The sequence below is a fragment of the Zalophus californianus genome, chromosome 3 (assembly GCF_009762305.2).
Source record: "Zalophus californianus isolate mZalCal1 chromosome 3, mZalCal1.pri.v2, whole genome shotgun sequence".
Lineage (NCBI taxonomy): Eukaryota > Metazoa > Chordata > Mammalia > Carnivora > Otariidae > Zalophus > Zalophus californianus.
This window is the reverse complement of record NC_045597.1, coordinates 171,428,516-171,443,364: the sequence shown is the minus strand read 5'-3', so window position 1 is coordinate 171,443,364 and position 14,849 is coordinate 171,428,516. Positions and strand designations below refer to the sequence as shown.

Genomic DNA, 14,849 nt, shown 5'->3' with positions numbered 1-14,849 from the left:
ACTAGGATTCCAGAAAGTAGAAAAACAAACGTGGTGAGTCCTATGATTATCCGAGCTTACTTCCTAGAAGCAGTTTCCAAGCCATGCTTAGGAACAGGAAACCCAAACAGAGCCAGTCAGTCTTGCTGATTTGAGGAGACAGATCAGAATCCACGGAAACCAATGCTTTTGGAGTATAGAATATAGAGGAGTATCAGGAGGAAACTGCACAGAAAAAACTCTGGAGTTTTGCAGAAGCCCCTTTGACTCTTTGGCTAAATAGTAATCTACCCATGTGTATGAAGAAACTACCTGCAGCTGGGAAAAGGAAGAAAGCAGAAGACCAAACAATTCCTGGAGTTCATACAGCAGTGAGAATAGTCAATTCTCTCCAGCCAATGTGGAAAGACTTTGTCATGGTCAGGTCACTGAGTAAAATCCTCAGAAAGTTGATCGCTTTCATACTGGGACTAAATTAGTCTTTAGATTAAAGCATGGTCTGGAACTGCCTTGAAGCATAAAAGCAAACATCAAAAAAGGTTGAACTGTTTCCAAGTAATGTAATGGCATACAAGAATAAATGAACCACAGTTTAAAGAAATGCAACAAAATCTAGAACCTACTAATGTAAAATTCACAAAATCCAGAATGCCACTAAAAAATTAACAGATATGCATAGAAGGCAGAAAATATTACCCATAATCAGTAGAAAAATCAATCAATAGATGTAGACCCAGAAATGCCCAAATGGTGAAATTAGCAGACAAGGTTGATAAAACAGTTGTTATAAATATACTCCATATGTTCAAGAATATAAAAGAAAATGTGAATATGATGAGAACAGAAGTGATACTAGAGGAAAATGCATAGCATTAAGTGTTTATATTTAAAAAAAAAAAAGAAGGTCTCAAACCAATTAAGCTTCCTTACGATATTACAAAAGAGCAAATTAAATCTAGAGAATGTAAAGGAAGGAAATAATTTTAAAGGCAGAGATCAATTAAAGGGAAAATAGGAAAATGATACAGAAAAATCAATGAAATCAAAGGCTGATTCTGTGAAAAGATCAATAAAATAGATAAACCTCTAGCCAAGATCAATCAGTACAAAAACACAACACTCAATTTAAAAACTCCTATAGCCACTGGAAGTATAAATACAGGTATATTATGAATAAGTTTATGTCAGTAAATTCAAGTGGATGAAATAAATTCCTTGAAACACAGAAATTATCCAAGCTCACTCAAAAAGAAATACTATGATAGCCTTATATTTATTCTAGAAATTGAAATTATAGTTTAAAACCTTTCCACAAAGAAAACTCCACATTACTTCACTTGTAAATTCTGTCAAACATTTAAGGAAGAAGTAATTTAAGGAAACATAAGGGAAAAAATGCTTCCAGATTGAGTTCAGCATTACCCTGATACCAAAACAAAAGGAACTGCAATAAAAGAAAACTATATAGCCATATCCCTCATGAACACAGAAACAGAAATCCTTAACAAAATTTTAGCAAATAGAATCCAGAAATACATAAAAAAGGATAACATATCATGACCAACTGGGGTTTATCCCAGGGATTCAAAGTTGATTTGACATTAGAAGAATATCAGTATAATTCCCCATATTAAGAGACCAAAAAGAAAGAGAGAGAGAGAGAAAGGAAAGAAAGAAAAAATAATAATCATCTTCAAAGATGCAGAAAAAGCATTTGACATAATTCAGCGTTTATTCATGATAAAAAAAAATTCTCAGAAATAGAACAGAAAGAACTTCCCCAATATGGTAAAAGTCATTTTTGGAAAACTTCGAGCTAACATTATACTGTTAATAAATGAATGAAAGTTTACCCGTTAGAATAGGAACAAGGCAAGAATGATCTCTCCACTTCTAATCAGCATTGTACTAGGAGTCTTGTCAGTGGAGTATGGCAACAGAAAGAAATAAAAGACAGACGAATTGCATTGGAATAAGTAAGACTATATTTAGTTTTAGATGATATAATCACCTATATAGAAAAAGCCAGGAATTGACCCCCCAAAAATTAAAACTAATGAGTGATTTCGTTAAGATTACAAGAAGCAACATCAATATACAGAAATCAAACATTTCTATATGTTCACAATGGACAACTGGAAACTGAAATTTAGAAAGCAACATCATTTATTATAGCATCCAAAATACATGAGTTACATAGATTTATGTAATTTTGTACAAGAAAAATAAAAAAAAAATTGCTGAGAGAAATTAAAGACCTAAATAAATAAGATTGGTTTAAATGATTCAATACTGTTAAAATGTTAATTCTCCAGAAATTAAAACTATCAGTTTAATACAGTCCCAATCAATATCCCAGGAGGCTTTTTTGTAGAAATTAACAAGCTGGTTACAAAATTTGTTTGGAAATACAGAAGATCTAAAACAGCCAAAATAACTTTGAAAAAGCATGGGGCATCTCGGTGGTTCAGTCAGTTAAGCATCCGACTCTTGATTTCAGCTCAGGTCATGACCTCAGGCTGATTAGATTGAGTTCCATTTCAGGCTCCACACTGGGTGTGGAGCCGGCCTAAGATTCTCCCTCTCCCTCTGCTTGTCCTGCCCCCTCTCCTTCTCTAAAAAAAAAGGAAAGAAAAGAAAATGCAAAGATATATGACTCACACTACCTAGTTTGAAGACTAACTCTGTTAGTAGTATCTATTCTTTTAGTTTGTGGATAGATAGACACAGAGATCAATGGAATAGAACAGAGAATCCAAAAATATACTCACTATATATGATCAATTGATTTTCAACAAAGGTACTAAGATAATTTAAGGAGAAAGATAATATTTTCTATAAATGGAGCTAGAACAATTGGATATTCATATTTTAAAAAAGACTTGCCTGCAAATGTTGGTAGAAGCTTATTCCTAAGAGCCATAAACTAGAAACAACCTAAACTAATGAGTGGATTAACAAACGGTGGTACATTTGTACAATGAAATACTGCTCAGCCATAAAAAAGTAATAAACCCCCAATGCATGAATCTCAGAATCATCATGCTGAATGAAAGACAGACACAAAGGACTACATACTGCATGATTCACTTTATATGAAATCCTAAAAAAACAAGGCAAAACAGTAGTGACAGAAGATCAGTGGTTGCAAAGGGATTTGGTACAAAGGAGCAAGATGACATTTTTAGGGCAACAGACATATTCTGTATTTTAATTGTGGCAGTGGTTACACAACTATATATACTTCTAAACTCCTTGAATTATATAAAGTGGGTGGATTTTATTTTATGTAAATTATACCTCAATAAAGCTGATGTTTAAAAATAAAAATCGACCTGTATCATAACTCAGAATTCAGGAGTAACAAACATTTGTAAGGAAGATGGTTGCTTAGAAGGGCCAATGTAAAGCTGTTACCATTTTATCAAGGAAGGAAAGTGGGAACTTGAATACAACTGTTTTCTCTCCACCTCTCTGTCTTTTCTCCAAGACTTCTCAAAGTTATATTTGGGGAGGGGGGGAAGATAATTTAAAGGGTTTTAGTTGTGTTCCGACAACACATTCCTTTTGGCACTTGTGGTGTTGTGGAAATCGAGAAAGATAGACTCCCACAATCAGTGCCCTGGCAAACTATCTTTTATTAGTGGATATGAGTAATTTCTATGCTGTTTTTTCTAGGATGAAATAACGTGATATAGCCCTCTAAAAAGATAGCTGCACAATTTGCAATTTAAGAAAAATGGTCAGTATAACTTTCCCCTTGAATTTTATAATTCAGACACACAGTTCAGTTTGAAGGAGAATTGATGCAAAGTTTACTTTAAACTCTATCATTATCCTCAAAATATGTAATCAACATACAGGAGTAAACTTCCATATCAAAACATTTCTTTTTTGTATCATTACCAGTAATAAAATGAAGCTTCATCCAAGGGTTTTTCAGATCTTAATCCCAAAATTTCTTATAATTTCAACTCCTTTGATAATACAATTAAGATTATAGCAAGGTGAAGAAAAATATTCTTCACCGTAAAAATAAATTTTAACTCAACTCCAGACTTAGAGAACATGATGATTTATGATTTTCTATAGAACCACTATTTCCAACTTCAGTATGTAAGAAGCCACTTGGGAAGTTTGTTAAAAATGCAGACCTCCAGGTAACACTCCCAGAAGTTCTAGGTCCAGCATGATACCCAAGAATCTCCATCTTAACAAACATGCCAGGGAATTCTAACATAGGTAGCCTGCAGTTCACATTTTGAGATCCATTGCAAATGGTTAAGCTACAATGTTTTTGAATATAGGTAGGGAATTTTGTGTTAGAATAGCTAATAACAGAATAGAAAAGAGGATATATGCAACTTTACATTTCCACAAATTCCTTGTCTTACTAATGTGTGATTACTCTCTCAGTGGCTAAGCTTTCCTAATATATCATGTCTCTTTTTTATTAAAATGGAGAGTTATGATACATCCTTACAGAACTATACCATACCAACAAAAGTGATATTATATACTGCTGTTTAAACATGATGAAATTAAAAGCTCATCTGTCTCTACTCCTTAAAACTCCACTAAAATCACAGTAGACGTTTATAGAAGCTTATATTCATAAGATCAAGGACAATGGGAAAGGATAGAATAGCAGCCAAGAGAAAGCAGACAGAGAGAGGGGTGGTAACAGACAGTAAGGCAAGACTGAAACCTTTAGTGATCCTGAAAAGTGGAAGAAACAGGACCATTGAAGTCAGGGATGGAGCTTTGGACTAAATATAAAGGTATTTCAAAATCCGCATACAAAACTGTTAAGACCACAGAGCTACTCTCACACAGTACAGCCAGCCAACGAAATCCTCCTCCTCCCCCTCTCCCTCCCCCTTACAGGAAAATAAATGTTTGGAGGCATTGGAGAGATTGAATTGGAAACGTTCAGGCTTAGGGACTCCAGGGAAAGGAGAGAGTGGGGTGGGGGGGGGGGGGGCAACAAAGGATTTCAAGCAAGGAGATTATGTAAAAGACCACAATTGAACATTTAAATTTGTGGCCCCATTCCTTGCCTTCTAAAATACAGACATTCCAGCTTCTATCACCCTTGGGTTTGGAAATTAGAGGCATCTTCTCTAAGGAAATTGAAAGAGAAGACATGGGGGTCTAACAATAAAGACATCACTTTGCAATAGTTCACAAACTTCACCTATATTTCTTGAACTTCCAGTTAGCTTTTTAGTGCCTCACTGTTCAATATGAATGAACAATAAATATTCAGGGACCAGACATTTAAGAAAGTCCTCCAGTACAGGGAACAATATAAAAAGAAAAAATCTCAGAGAAAAGAGACAATATAAAGAAGGAAGAAAGTTTAAAAAGAAAAAAGGCTCAGAGAGGTAAGTTTTGGGCACAAATAAAAACAGAATTCTATTAAAAAAAAGAATAAAAAAACAGGAAAGAGCTCTTAGAAATTAAAATGCATGATAACCAGAAAACATTTAGCAGAAAGATTCAAAGAAAAAGAAGTTTTTTAAAGTCAAAAGAGTAAAAGGACAATCAGTATGAGGGGAAAAAGATAAGAAATTTAAAGAATCAGTTCAGAAGTTCTAACATCAAACTAATAGAAATTCCAAAAAGAGGACAGAAAACTAGATTATGATTAGATTGGGGGTGAGGGGAGCAGGGGAGACTGTGTATTTCATTAAATGCCCTCTAGGACTACTTGATTTTTCTCAGGTTTGGGCATTATATAACTATAGTAAAAAGAGAAATAATTATTAAATAAGAAAAGGACTAGGAATGCTAAGCAAACTAAATAATTCAACATTATCATAGTTCTATTATCCAGGAAAAATTTGTCCTCTAACTTCAGCAACAAAAATATTATAACATAGGGAAATGTTCAAGACATATTCAGTAAAATAAGCAGAGTATAAATACAGTGTATAAAGTGACAATTTCATAACAAAATATGTCTTTGCATGTACATAAAAAATACAAGAGGATAAAAATGTTAAGGATAGTTATCTCTAAATTGTGTAATTATGAATAATTTTTGGTGAATTTTCATATTTTTATACAGATGTATTGCTTTGAAAATTGGAAATTTAGGGAAAACCAGTGAGAGAAAAATATTTAAAGAGATAGGAAATGGTGTTGTTAATGAAAACCCAACCTATTCTTTCTGTGAACAAATCATACTAAACTTGTTGCAGTTACAAAGATACATAAGACATTGCTCCAGTTTCTCAAGAAGGTCACAGTCTAACATGGGAGATCAAAATGAATGTATACATAGCCACAAATACAAGATAGAATGTTAGGTTTCCTAGGTGTGGAGCCAATACAGTTACGATTCTTTCATGGGAAAGATCACTTTTAGATGGAAGGTTAGGGAATTTGGGAATGGAAGAATGAATGGGATTTCAAGAAACCCAAGTTGTATGAAGCCATTCCAGAAAGAACTAAGACTTAAGTGTAAAAGCTCATGGTGATTTTGGCCGGATCCTGGGGTAGAAGATGGGATGTATGCTTTGGGACCAGTTAGTGTAGGGTACTGGATGCCAGGTAAAGGGATTTGGACTTTGTTTGATAGAAATTAAGAGTCAGTAAAGGTTTTTAAGGAGGGGACTGAATAATTACATGAGAGAACACCTGGTTTGAAGTCTATTATGCTAGCCCAGGCTAGTGATAATGGAGAATTGAACGTGCATATTGGTTGTGGGATTGAAAAGGAAGGATAAAGTTGAGAAACATTGAAGGAGTTGAGTCTATAGTATTTAGCAATTACTTGGATGGGGAAAAAGAGGTAAGGGGGCAACAAAAGGAACTGCCTGTTGTGAGTCTGGATTATTAAAACAGTGGTAACAGTGGCACAAAAGAATAGTCAGAATAAAGAAGTAGTCTTGTGGAGGAAGATAATTTTGGATATGTTGAATTTTAGATTTCAGAGGAATATGCATAAGGCAGTACTCAAAAAGCATTTGAAAGTATGAGTTTGAAGAGCAGTCACTCAGCAAATACGTATTGAGTATCTCCTATGTTTAATAACCACCATAGCACAATCCATTCAAAATTGAGTAAAATGTGACCTCTGTCCTTAGGACAAAGCTCATTTTTTTTGGAATTAGGGAGATGAATAGATATCATACGGATTATCACAATGAAATTATCATAAGTAATGCATCAACAGACTATGGACAGAGTACTGTGAGAGCACAGAGGAGAAAACTCCATCTTTAGGTTCACCAAGATCATTCTAAAAAGGTTTAAATGACCAGCAGCAGCTTACAAACATGGGAAACTATTCCAGGCATGATCTGGCCATTTCACAGAAATGAGGGCTTAATCTAGAAGGAACAGAGGGAGACTATTATAGTGAGAAGAAAATCGGAAGTTATGTATCTATTTGCCAGGTAGGAAGAGGTTGAGAAGCCATTGGGGGGGAACATAGAATTTGATCCCAGAAGCTAAAAGAAGTGATTCAAGGCAAATGAAAGTTTGAAACTGGCCAAGAAATTAGGAAGATTTAGAATCAAATCTGCTGGATTTAGTGATTCAGAGGCTATTGATGACTTTATAAAAATGTCTCAGTAATATCAGAATGAAGATGTTTCAGATGGTGAGGATGTAATAAAACTTATAAAAATAAATGCAAAATAATGTGTTATACATATTAACTGATGGTTTATAAATATTACACAAATAAACTTATCATATATAGGGAGTAAATGTAAACAATATTTTTGTGAACTTGATTTTTAAGAAATATCAAAGAAAGACCACAGGAAGTGGTCTTGTGGGGCTAGTAGAGCCATTGGATCTGGCAAGGATTGTTGTTGATGTTTGAAAATCATTTTCAAAAGATTAGTAAGGGCATGATCTAGACTTTGAAGGAGCTAAGTACATGAAAAGAAATAAAAGGATGGTGGCAGTTCCCAGAAATCCTGAAACACTGCCTCTCCTCCACCCTACCCCCCACCCCATTATCTGATTAACTTAACTTTTCCTTCAATTATCAGCAGAAGTGTTCCTACCTCAGGCAGACCTTCCTGTCCAACCTTCTCAAACTAAATTAGGCTCTCCGTGTTAGGCTAACACACCATTCTTTTGCTCTATAGAATCTACCACAATTTGTAATATATTGCTTGTATATTTGTTAAATGCCTGTCTGCCTCACCAGTTAGTTGCTTGAGGATAGGCACTGTGAGAATTTGTTCTCTACTTTACATTCCAGCCTCATCACAGTGTTGTTGGTACATAGGTTTTTAACAAATATGTATTAGATGAGAGAGGCAGAAGGTTAAAATGGAGCATTTCCAAAGTAAATGTCTTGAGGATAAAACAGTTACAGGATATCAAAGTCCAACATATGTTGCCCAGTATGTGGATTGCTGTAGTGGAACACAGATCAAGATTTTGGGGAAATTGAGGTTATACTTCTAGAACAATTTGCTCAAATTGGGATGAAGAGGAAAGAGTGATGTTTTAAAACAGATGTCAAATGGGAGAAGCTGAAGTAAAACAGAAAGGATAGAATTCAAAAATGAGGTTAGTAAAAAAAAATGAGTTTCGAAAACAGTAAAAAGTATACTGTCTTTTCTTCTTTGGTGGGTGAGTTAGAAGTTTATTGAGGGCTGTGAGCCAAGGGGAGTGGAGGGGAACTATGTTTAAATGAAGTTCAGAAGGTATAAGGTTTATATAAATAAGGGGAAGAAAGTATAGGGTGATATGTTCATAATATAACAGGTATCCTAGGACACAGGGCAACAGGACCCATAAAGGGGGAAGACAGAGACGATGAAACTAGGTGACGGTGGGCTCTTGAGCACAGTGTATGTGCTTAATAAGTATTAGTTAGTAGGCCTGTTTAGTGCAAATTCATTTATTTCTAGAGAAACAGCACTAAAAATCCCCTAAATTAAGTAATAGTGATAGCAAACAAAAGCTTTTTGTAATATGTAACCCCATATCTTAAAATACAATTACATGTAAATATATTTACACTATTTACGTGAAAAGTTTTTGACTAAATGTATGTTCTTGTCGTTTTTAATGTTCTCACACAGTGATAAAGATTCTTTGCAATATACAGAGATACCTTGTTTCGATATATAAAAATTCTTGGTTCTGAAAAATAGAACTTCGTTTGCTTCATGTTTTTAGAAATGACTAATCCTGCTTTAGATAGCTTTTATTTAAAACTATTTACAAAAATTATGATCATGAAATAACGGAGTTTATGTGCACCTCAAATACAATTTAAAAATTTGGTGGGTTTTTATTTTTTTGGTTTTTGGTTTTAATCAGTACAGTGAAATTTCTATGCAGCTCTGAATACCTTGCCTTGTTACAGTATTTTAATTCCGCTTGTGACCATGGGTTTGTAAGGTGACTGGAGTTAGGGATACTATCTTTGACTATGAAAAAAGAGTGGTCTGTTTGTCCTCTGGGGAAAACAAAGTGATTCCTATGTCCGATGAGGGCCACTGACCTGATTCACACTGCACTTCACTACCAAGGGCTTTGGCATAGACCAGCTGGTGTTTTATGTTTTTTCTGTACTCATTCAAAACCAAGAATCAAAGTGCTCTGTGATATCCTTGTGAATTGTCATACAGTAAAACATGTCTCTTTGCATAAGTGTGTTTTGCTTCTTTGGAAGTTTTTTTTTTTTTTTTTTTTTTTTTATGTGAGCATTGAAGTATTTTACCTGGTATACTGAGATATGGTTCTCTGGCTACTAGGAAATAATTCATTTCCTGAACGTAAAATGCATTAGAAAAAAAAAAAAGAAGAAAATGTTACTATCATCGTATAACTAAATAGGTTAGGACTTCAGTGGTTATTGTTAATAATTCTGACTCAAAGCACCTAGTAGGTTAATTCTTGGTAACAGTGCTTATGTGGGAGAATACACTTATCTGCTGCAAAGTTTTGCATGTGTGAACAGCTATTACCAAGGTGGAAAGAAAAGAGAAACTCTGCTTTTATCTGTACTTTTTCTCATCAGTTGAATTCTTTTTAGTGTCCTTGGTACCAACCGTACCATGAATAATGTTTTCATTAAACAATGACATTCCATTTGTTGCATTTTAGTTTTCTTCAGTAAAACTTCTCTGTCCTTATCCCCCCAAAAAATAAATTAAAAAAATTCTCACCATGTATCTAGGACACTCCTGATTTGTCTTTTGAATGAGTCAAAGCTGAGAGAATTATGTAAGAGCAAATGTTAGTGTTACGAGTCACATAATTTGAAGACTGATCATCAACCCCTCATGATCTAGGATACAGTCAGACCATGAATTCGATTCAGTATTTCCCTTAACACCAAAGGTACGATCTTGCCTTATCTTCTTGCTGTCTTTTAGTCTTGGTAGAAATTTATTAGCTTTTCTTGCCTAAAGCAGAGTGTGGAGGAGGAAGAGATTTGAGTCTGAAAAACATATAAATGCTTCTCTCCACACTATCAAAAGTCAGATGTTAATTCTGCTTTGGAGGAGACTGACGGCACACTGATCTTGAGTTCTCTTCGCAGTGGGTAAACCTCACAAGTGCAACTACTGTGGACGAAGCTACAAGCAGCGCAGTTCATTGGAGGAGCACAAGGAGCGCTGCCACAACTATCTCCAGAATGTCAGCATGGAGGCTGCCGGGCAGGCCATGAGTCACCATGGTGGGTAGAATCGGCATTCACCATTTGCATCCCCCCTCGCTGCCTTTGTAGTTCCTTAGGGGTTAAACGGTTCTCTCTCCCCACCCTTGAGCGTGAAGATAAAATCTTAACTCTTTTTAAAACAATTTTAGATCACATTAACTTTGCATGGGATTATCTTCTGAAGCACGTGAAGTGAGTTGAGCTTTGGGACCCTTGGCAGACAAGCTGTACTGAGTTTTTGTGAAACTCCCAGATTTATTTCTGATAACATGCATTTGAATTAAGATAATAATGACAGCCGGCTTTGAATACACCAAAGGAAGAGAGTATTTGCTCTCCTCTTTCATTGGCTGCACCAAAGAATTAAATGGTTCTAGGAAAGTCTGTAGAGTTCCTAAAAGAGCTGGTTGTGTATTTTCATTTCTCTTAGGTAAGTGATCAGTGATAGAATTGATATAATTGGAAATTTCTCTAATCTGTTTTGTGATTTATCTTGGAAATTACTCATTTTGCTTTCTACAAGTGTAGGGGACAGTCTAGACTAAAATTAGGCACCACTTCCCTCCACAAAAATCAAAACCCAAGCAAAACATCCTCATCTCTGCAATATACAATAGCAGGTAGGAAGGTAGTTTCTAAGGTTTATCAACTAATAACTCTACATTACGGAAAAATTAATGTTGATAATCAGCCTTACGAAGGAAAGTTATGAATTTTAGTTCTTGAGATTTGGAGCATCTGTCTTGTCCTATTAATTATATTTTTATACTGATTAATTTTATCATTCATATAAGTACATACAAAAATCTTAACTTATTGTTGCATTTATATCTTTTATTTTAAAAAGATTTAGCCAGTATCAGATAATATAACTAGAGAATGCTGTAGTCATTTTCAAAATATAAATATCTATTTAACAACTTATAGACAGCTCAAGGATTATTTGTGGGTTTTGTTTTGTTTTATGTAGTACACATTGTAGAGGTGTGTTTATAGGACAGCAAGTGATTATTTGTTGTTGTTGAGAATTTAATTTAAAATATTCATTTTGTTACCCTGAATAATTGAAGCATTTCTTTTTGAGGGTAGTTTATATAATCTAAAGAATTATTTAATTCTATTTGTTACTGTGAATGAGTCCTTTGTTTTTATTTTATCATTATTAACTAACATTTTTGAAAACCTGTGTTTTATGTCGTAGTAAATTTGATATCGCAAGCTTGCATTACCTGGGCTTATGAAGGTAGCATAGGATCCAGAGCAGGGAATGTAAAATGGTGGTTCTAGGAGTCCAACTAACCTGGCCTGGCTGTGTGGTGTCTGTGTCACAGACTCGGTATGAGAACTAAATGTGATTGGATATGCAATAAATACCCAATAAATTAGTTCTTTTCACTATTACATTTCAGGGCATTAAATATTAAGAAATGTTAAATGTTCCATGCCCTATAGAGTTGTGTTACTTACCAGCATTAACTTAGGCATTTGAGGTTTCATTTGCCGTTTCTGTTTAAATTGTTTTTAGAGGTGGCTTGAGGCAGGGTAACTGGTGGAGGCTTGAAGGCATGCCAAAATTTTCTAAAGACATTTTGTGGTACTACTACTGTTTTTTCCATATAATGTTCTCTCCTTGCCATTTTGACATTTGACTGGATTATTAATTCCTTTTCCACTGAGTTTCATAAACTCAATGGAAAGTGTGTTGCACACACATCTGAATAAGAAAGAGTTTCTTCTAAAAGGTTTTATATAAAGTGTATATAAATAGTCAACATTTAACTATGTGTTGGCAAATTAACCAGTTGTAGAATAAGTCCTGACGAAAAATTAAGCAGGTGTATTCTGGGGGGAAAAGACTTCTAAACAACCATAGCATCAACCCTCATTTCCCAGATTGCTTAGCCCTTAATAATCAAAAGCCCTTTATAGGTTGCTCTAAAACTGTAACAGAATGGGGAAAGTGAGGAAGATACTCAGGTACTGGGTAGAGCAGGGGACAAAGCCAAAGACAAGTGTATGGGGAGTGTGAGAGGAGGAGATAGGTTTTGGTATCCTTTATAGACCCAAATATTTGTTCTTCAATATTGGATATAGTTTAACCACATAAGTTTATATTAACATCATTTCATGCTGTACTTCTTGTGGGGATGTTGTAATAATAATTTGAGAGTATCCATAATCTCCTTTTTCTTCTGTTAACATTCTTAATGCAGAATTGGATATATGAGGTAAGAATTGATAAATGCCGTAAGAGGAAAAACATACTGGCAAAATGCTCCTAGAGTTCATCATTAACCTTGTCTCACCTACATGGCTTGGCATGTGTCTCCTCTTAAAGACAGCCACAGTGAAATTAATATTTACATCCTTCCCTCTCTTACTATCCTGCTATATCTTGTCTTTTCTTTTTTTTCTTTTCTTTTAGTGGTAGAGGTGGGGGTTGCCATCATTGTGGTTGCCATTAGCCCTTTGAAATTATTCTTTTTTTTGTTTTGTTTTGTTCCTATCTGACATAGTTATGTCTCCTAGCCTCTCTTTCCTAAAACATGTTCTTCCCCATGTTGACTCTTCTAGGGAGGGGAATGTCTGAGGTCAAAGAGGCATTCTTTCACTTCATTCAGGAAACATTTATTGAGGGCTTGCTATGTGCTAATTTCCCATACAACATTCTGGGAATATAAAGATAAATGGACACAATTTCTTTCTTACATTTATAGTATGGTAGGAAATAGGTACTTTAAAGAAAGATGAATAAAATGAAGTAAATGCTCTAATAAAGACGTATGCACACTTCTCCAGGAGCGAAAATGCAGAGCTGACCTAACTCTGTCTCCAGAAATCAAGAAAACCTTCTTACATCCAGTGCTTGATTCATACATGAGGTTGAGAAAAATCGTACAAATTAGATTCACAGAGAATGTATGTTCCAGGCAGAGCAGTTGCCACAGGCTAACACTTGGAGGTATAAAATAACATTAGCAGGTTCCTGGACACTGAACATAGTTGGAGTTAAAGAAGTGGTAGAAAATGAGACTGACATAATTGGTTGTAATGCAAAAATGGAGCCTTTTATTGCTAATCCAATGTTTGAATTCCACTGGGGTAATCCGATTTGTCTTGTAAAGAAAAATGTCACCAATGAAGAACATAGGAGAGATGCCTGACTGAGGTGGGAGGAGAGACTGGAAGTGAGAATGCCAAGGAAAAGATAAGAAGGCAGTAACAGGAGAGGAGAACAGGATGAAGCACTTAAGACATATTTTAGGAGGTAGACTAAAAAGATTTTGAGTTTGAGGGAAAAGGAGAAAATTCATGACTTGTAGTTTTGGGAGTAAAAATAATAATGGATTTTATGGCAGATTATCTTATTTGAAAATTATCTTTATGCTCATTTTTCAAGTCTGTTTAGCTTGAAGAAAAAACTTTAAATGCTAAAGTATGTAATTAGCTTTTTCCCCCTTGCCGGAAGACAAAAATGAAAGCATGAACCAAAAGATAGCTAGCTTTAAAACAAGAACATATATTCTTAAGTTTATGCTTTGAATTTTTTGAGAAAGGGAAGTTCTTTATTGCAAGTTGGGGAACAGAATTAAGAATCTGTAAATTCTAGTAAACTTCTTCAACTTGTTTCCATTGGGTAACATTATTTCCTTCATGAAGTATTCAGTAAAAATACACTGAATATTATATTTGTTTCACATCATAAAAGGTATGAGAGACACAAATAAAATGCAATCCCTACCCTAAGGTTACTTAACTACTGGAAGATATAGACCAGTAAACCAACAGAACACTGTCTGACATGCTTTATAGGGGCATAGAGGATAGATGTCCAAATCAGATTCTGGGTGTCCAAGAGGAATTTCTGGGGAAAGCTACATTTGAGTGGAGTTTTGAAAGGCAAGATGGCCAGCTAAATAAATGGAAGAGTCTTTTATGCAGAGAGAACAGCATGTATGAAGATATAGAAGCCTAAAGAGCATGGTGAGTTAAGGACCTACAAATAACTGGTATAATTAGAGCACAGTTTGTAAGGGCAAAAGAAATTAGAAGGTAATAAGGTCAGAGAAATAGTCTGTGAACAGAGTATCAAGGGCCATTTGTGCTAAGCAAAGAATTTTGTACTTTATCCTAAAAAATAATTGTGGATTAACGTTTAATTGCTAGGCATATAGGACATCAGTCAGAAGAGTCAAGACAGAAGCAAGTAGACCAATGCAAC

The 14,849-nt window shown here is 34.8% G+C and overlaps 1 protein-coding gene across 12 annotated transcripts in view; it reads left to right on the top strand.

Annotated features, from left to right (window-relative positions):
* Positions 1–14,849, top strand: part of IKZF2 (IKAROS family zinc finger 2) — a 150,744-nt gene that overhangs the window by 117,843 nt on the left and 18,052 nt on the right. For all 12 annotated transcript variants that reach the window (XM_027589811.2, XM_027589807.2, XM_027589812.2 and 9 more), the window contains one exon: positions 10,508–10,645. In XM_027589811.2, coding sequence (XP_027445612.1) covers positions 10,508–10,645 — 138 coding nt within the window. The remainder of the gene's footprint in view (positions 1–10,507; positions 10,646–14,849) is intronic.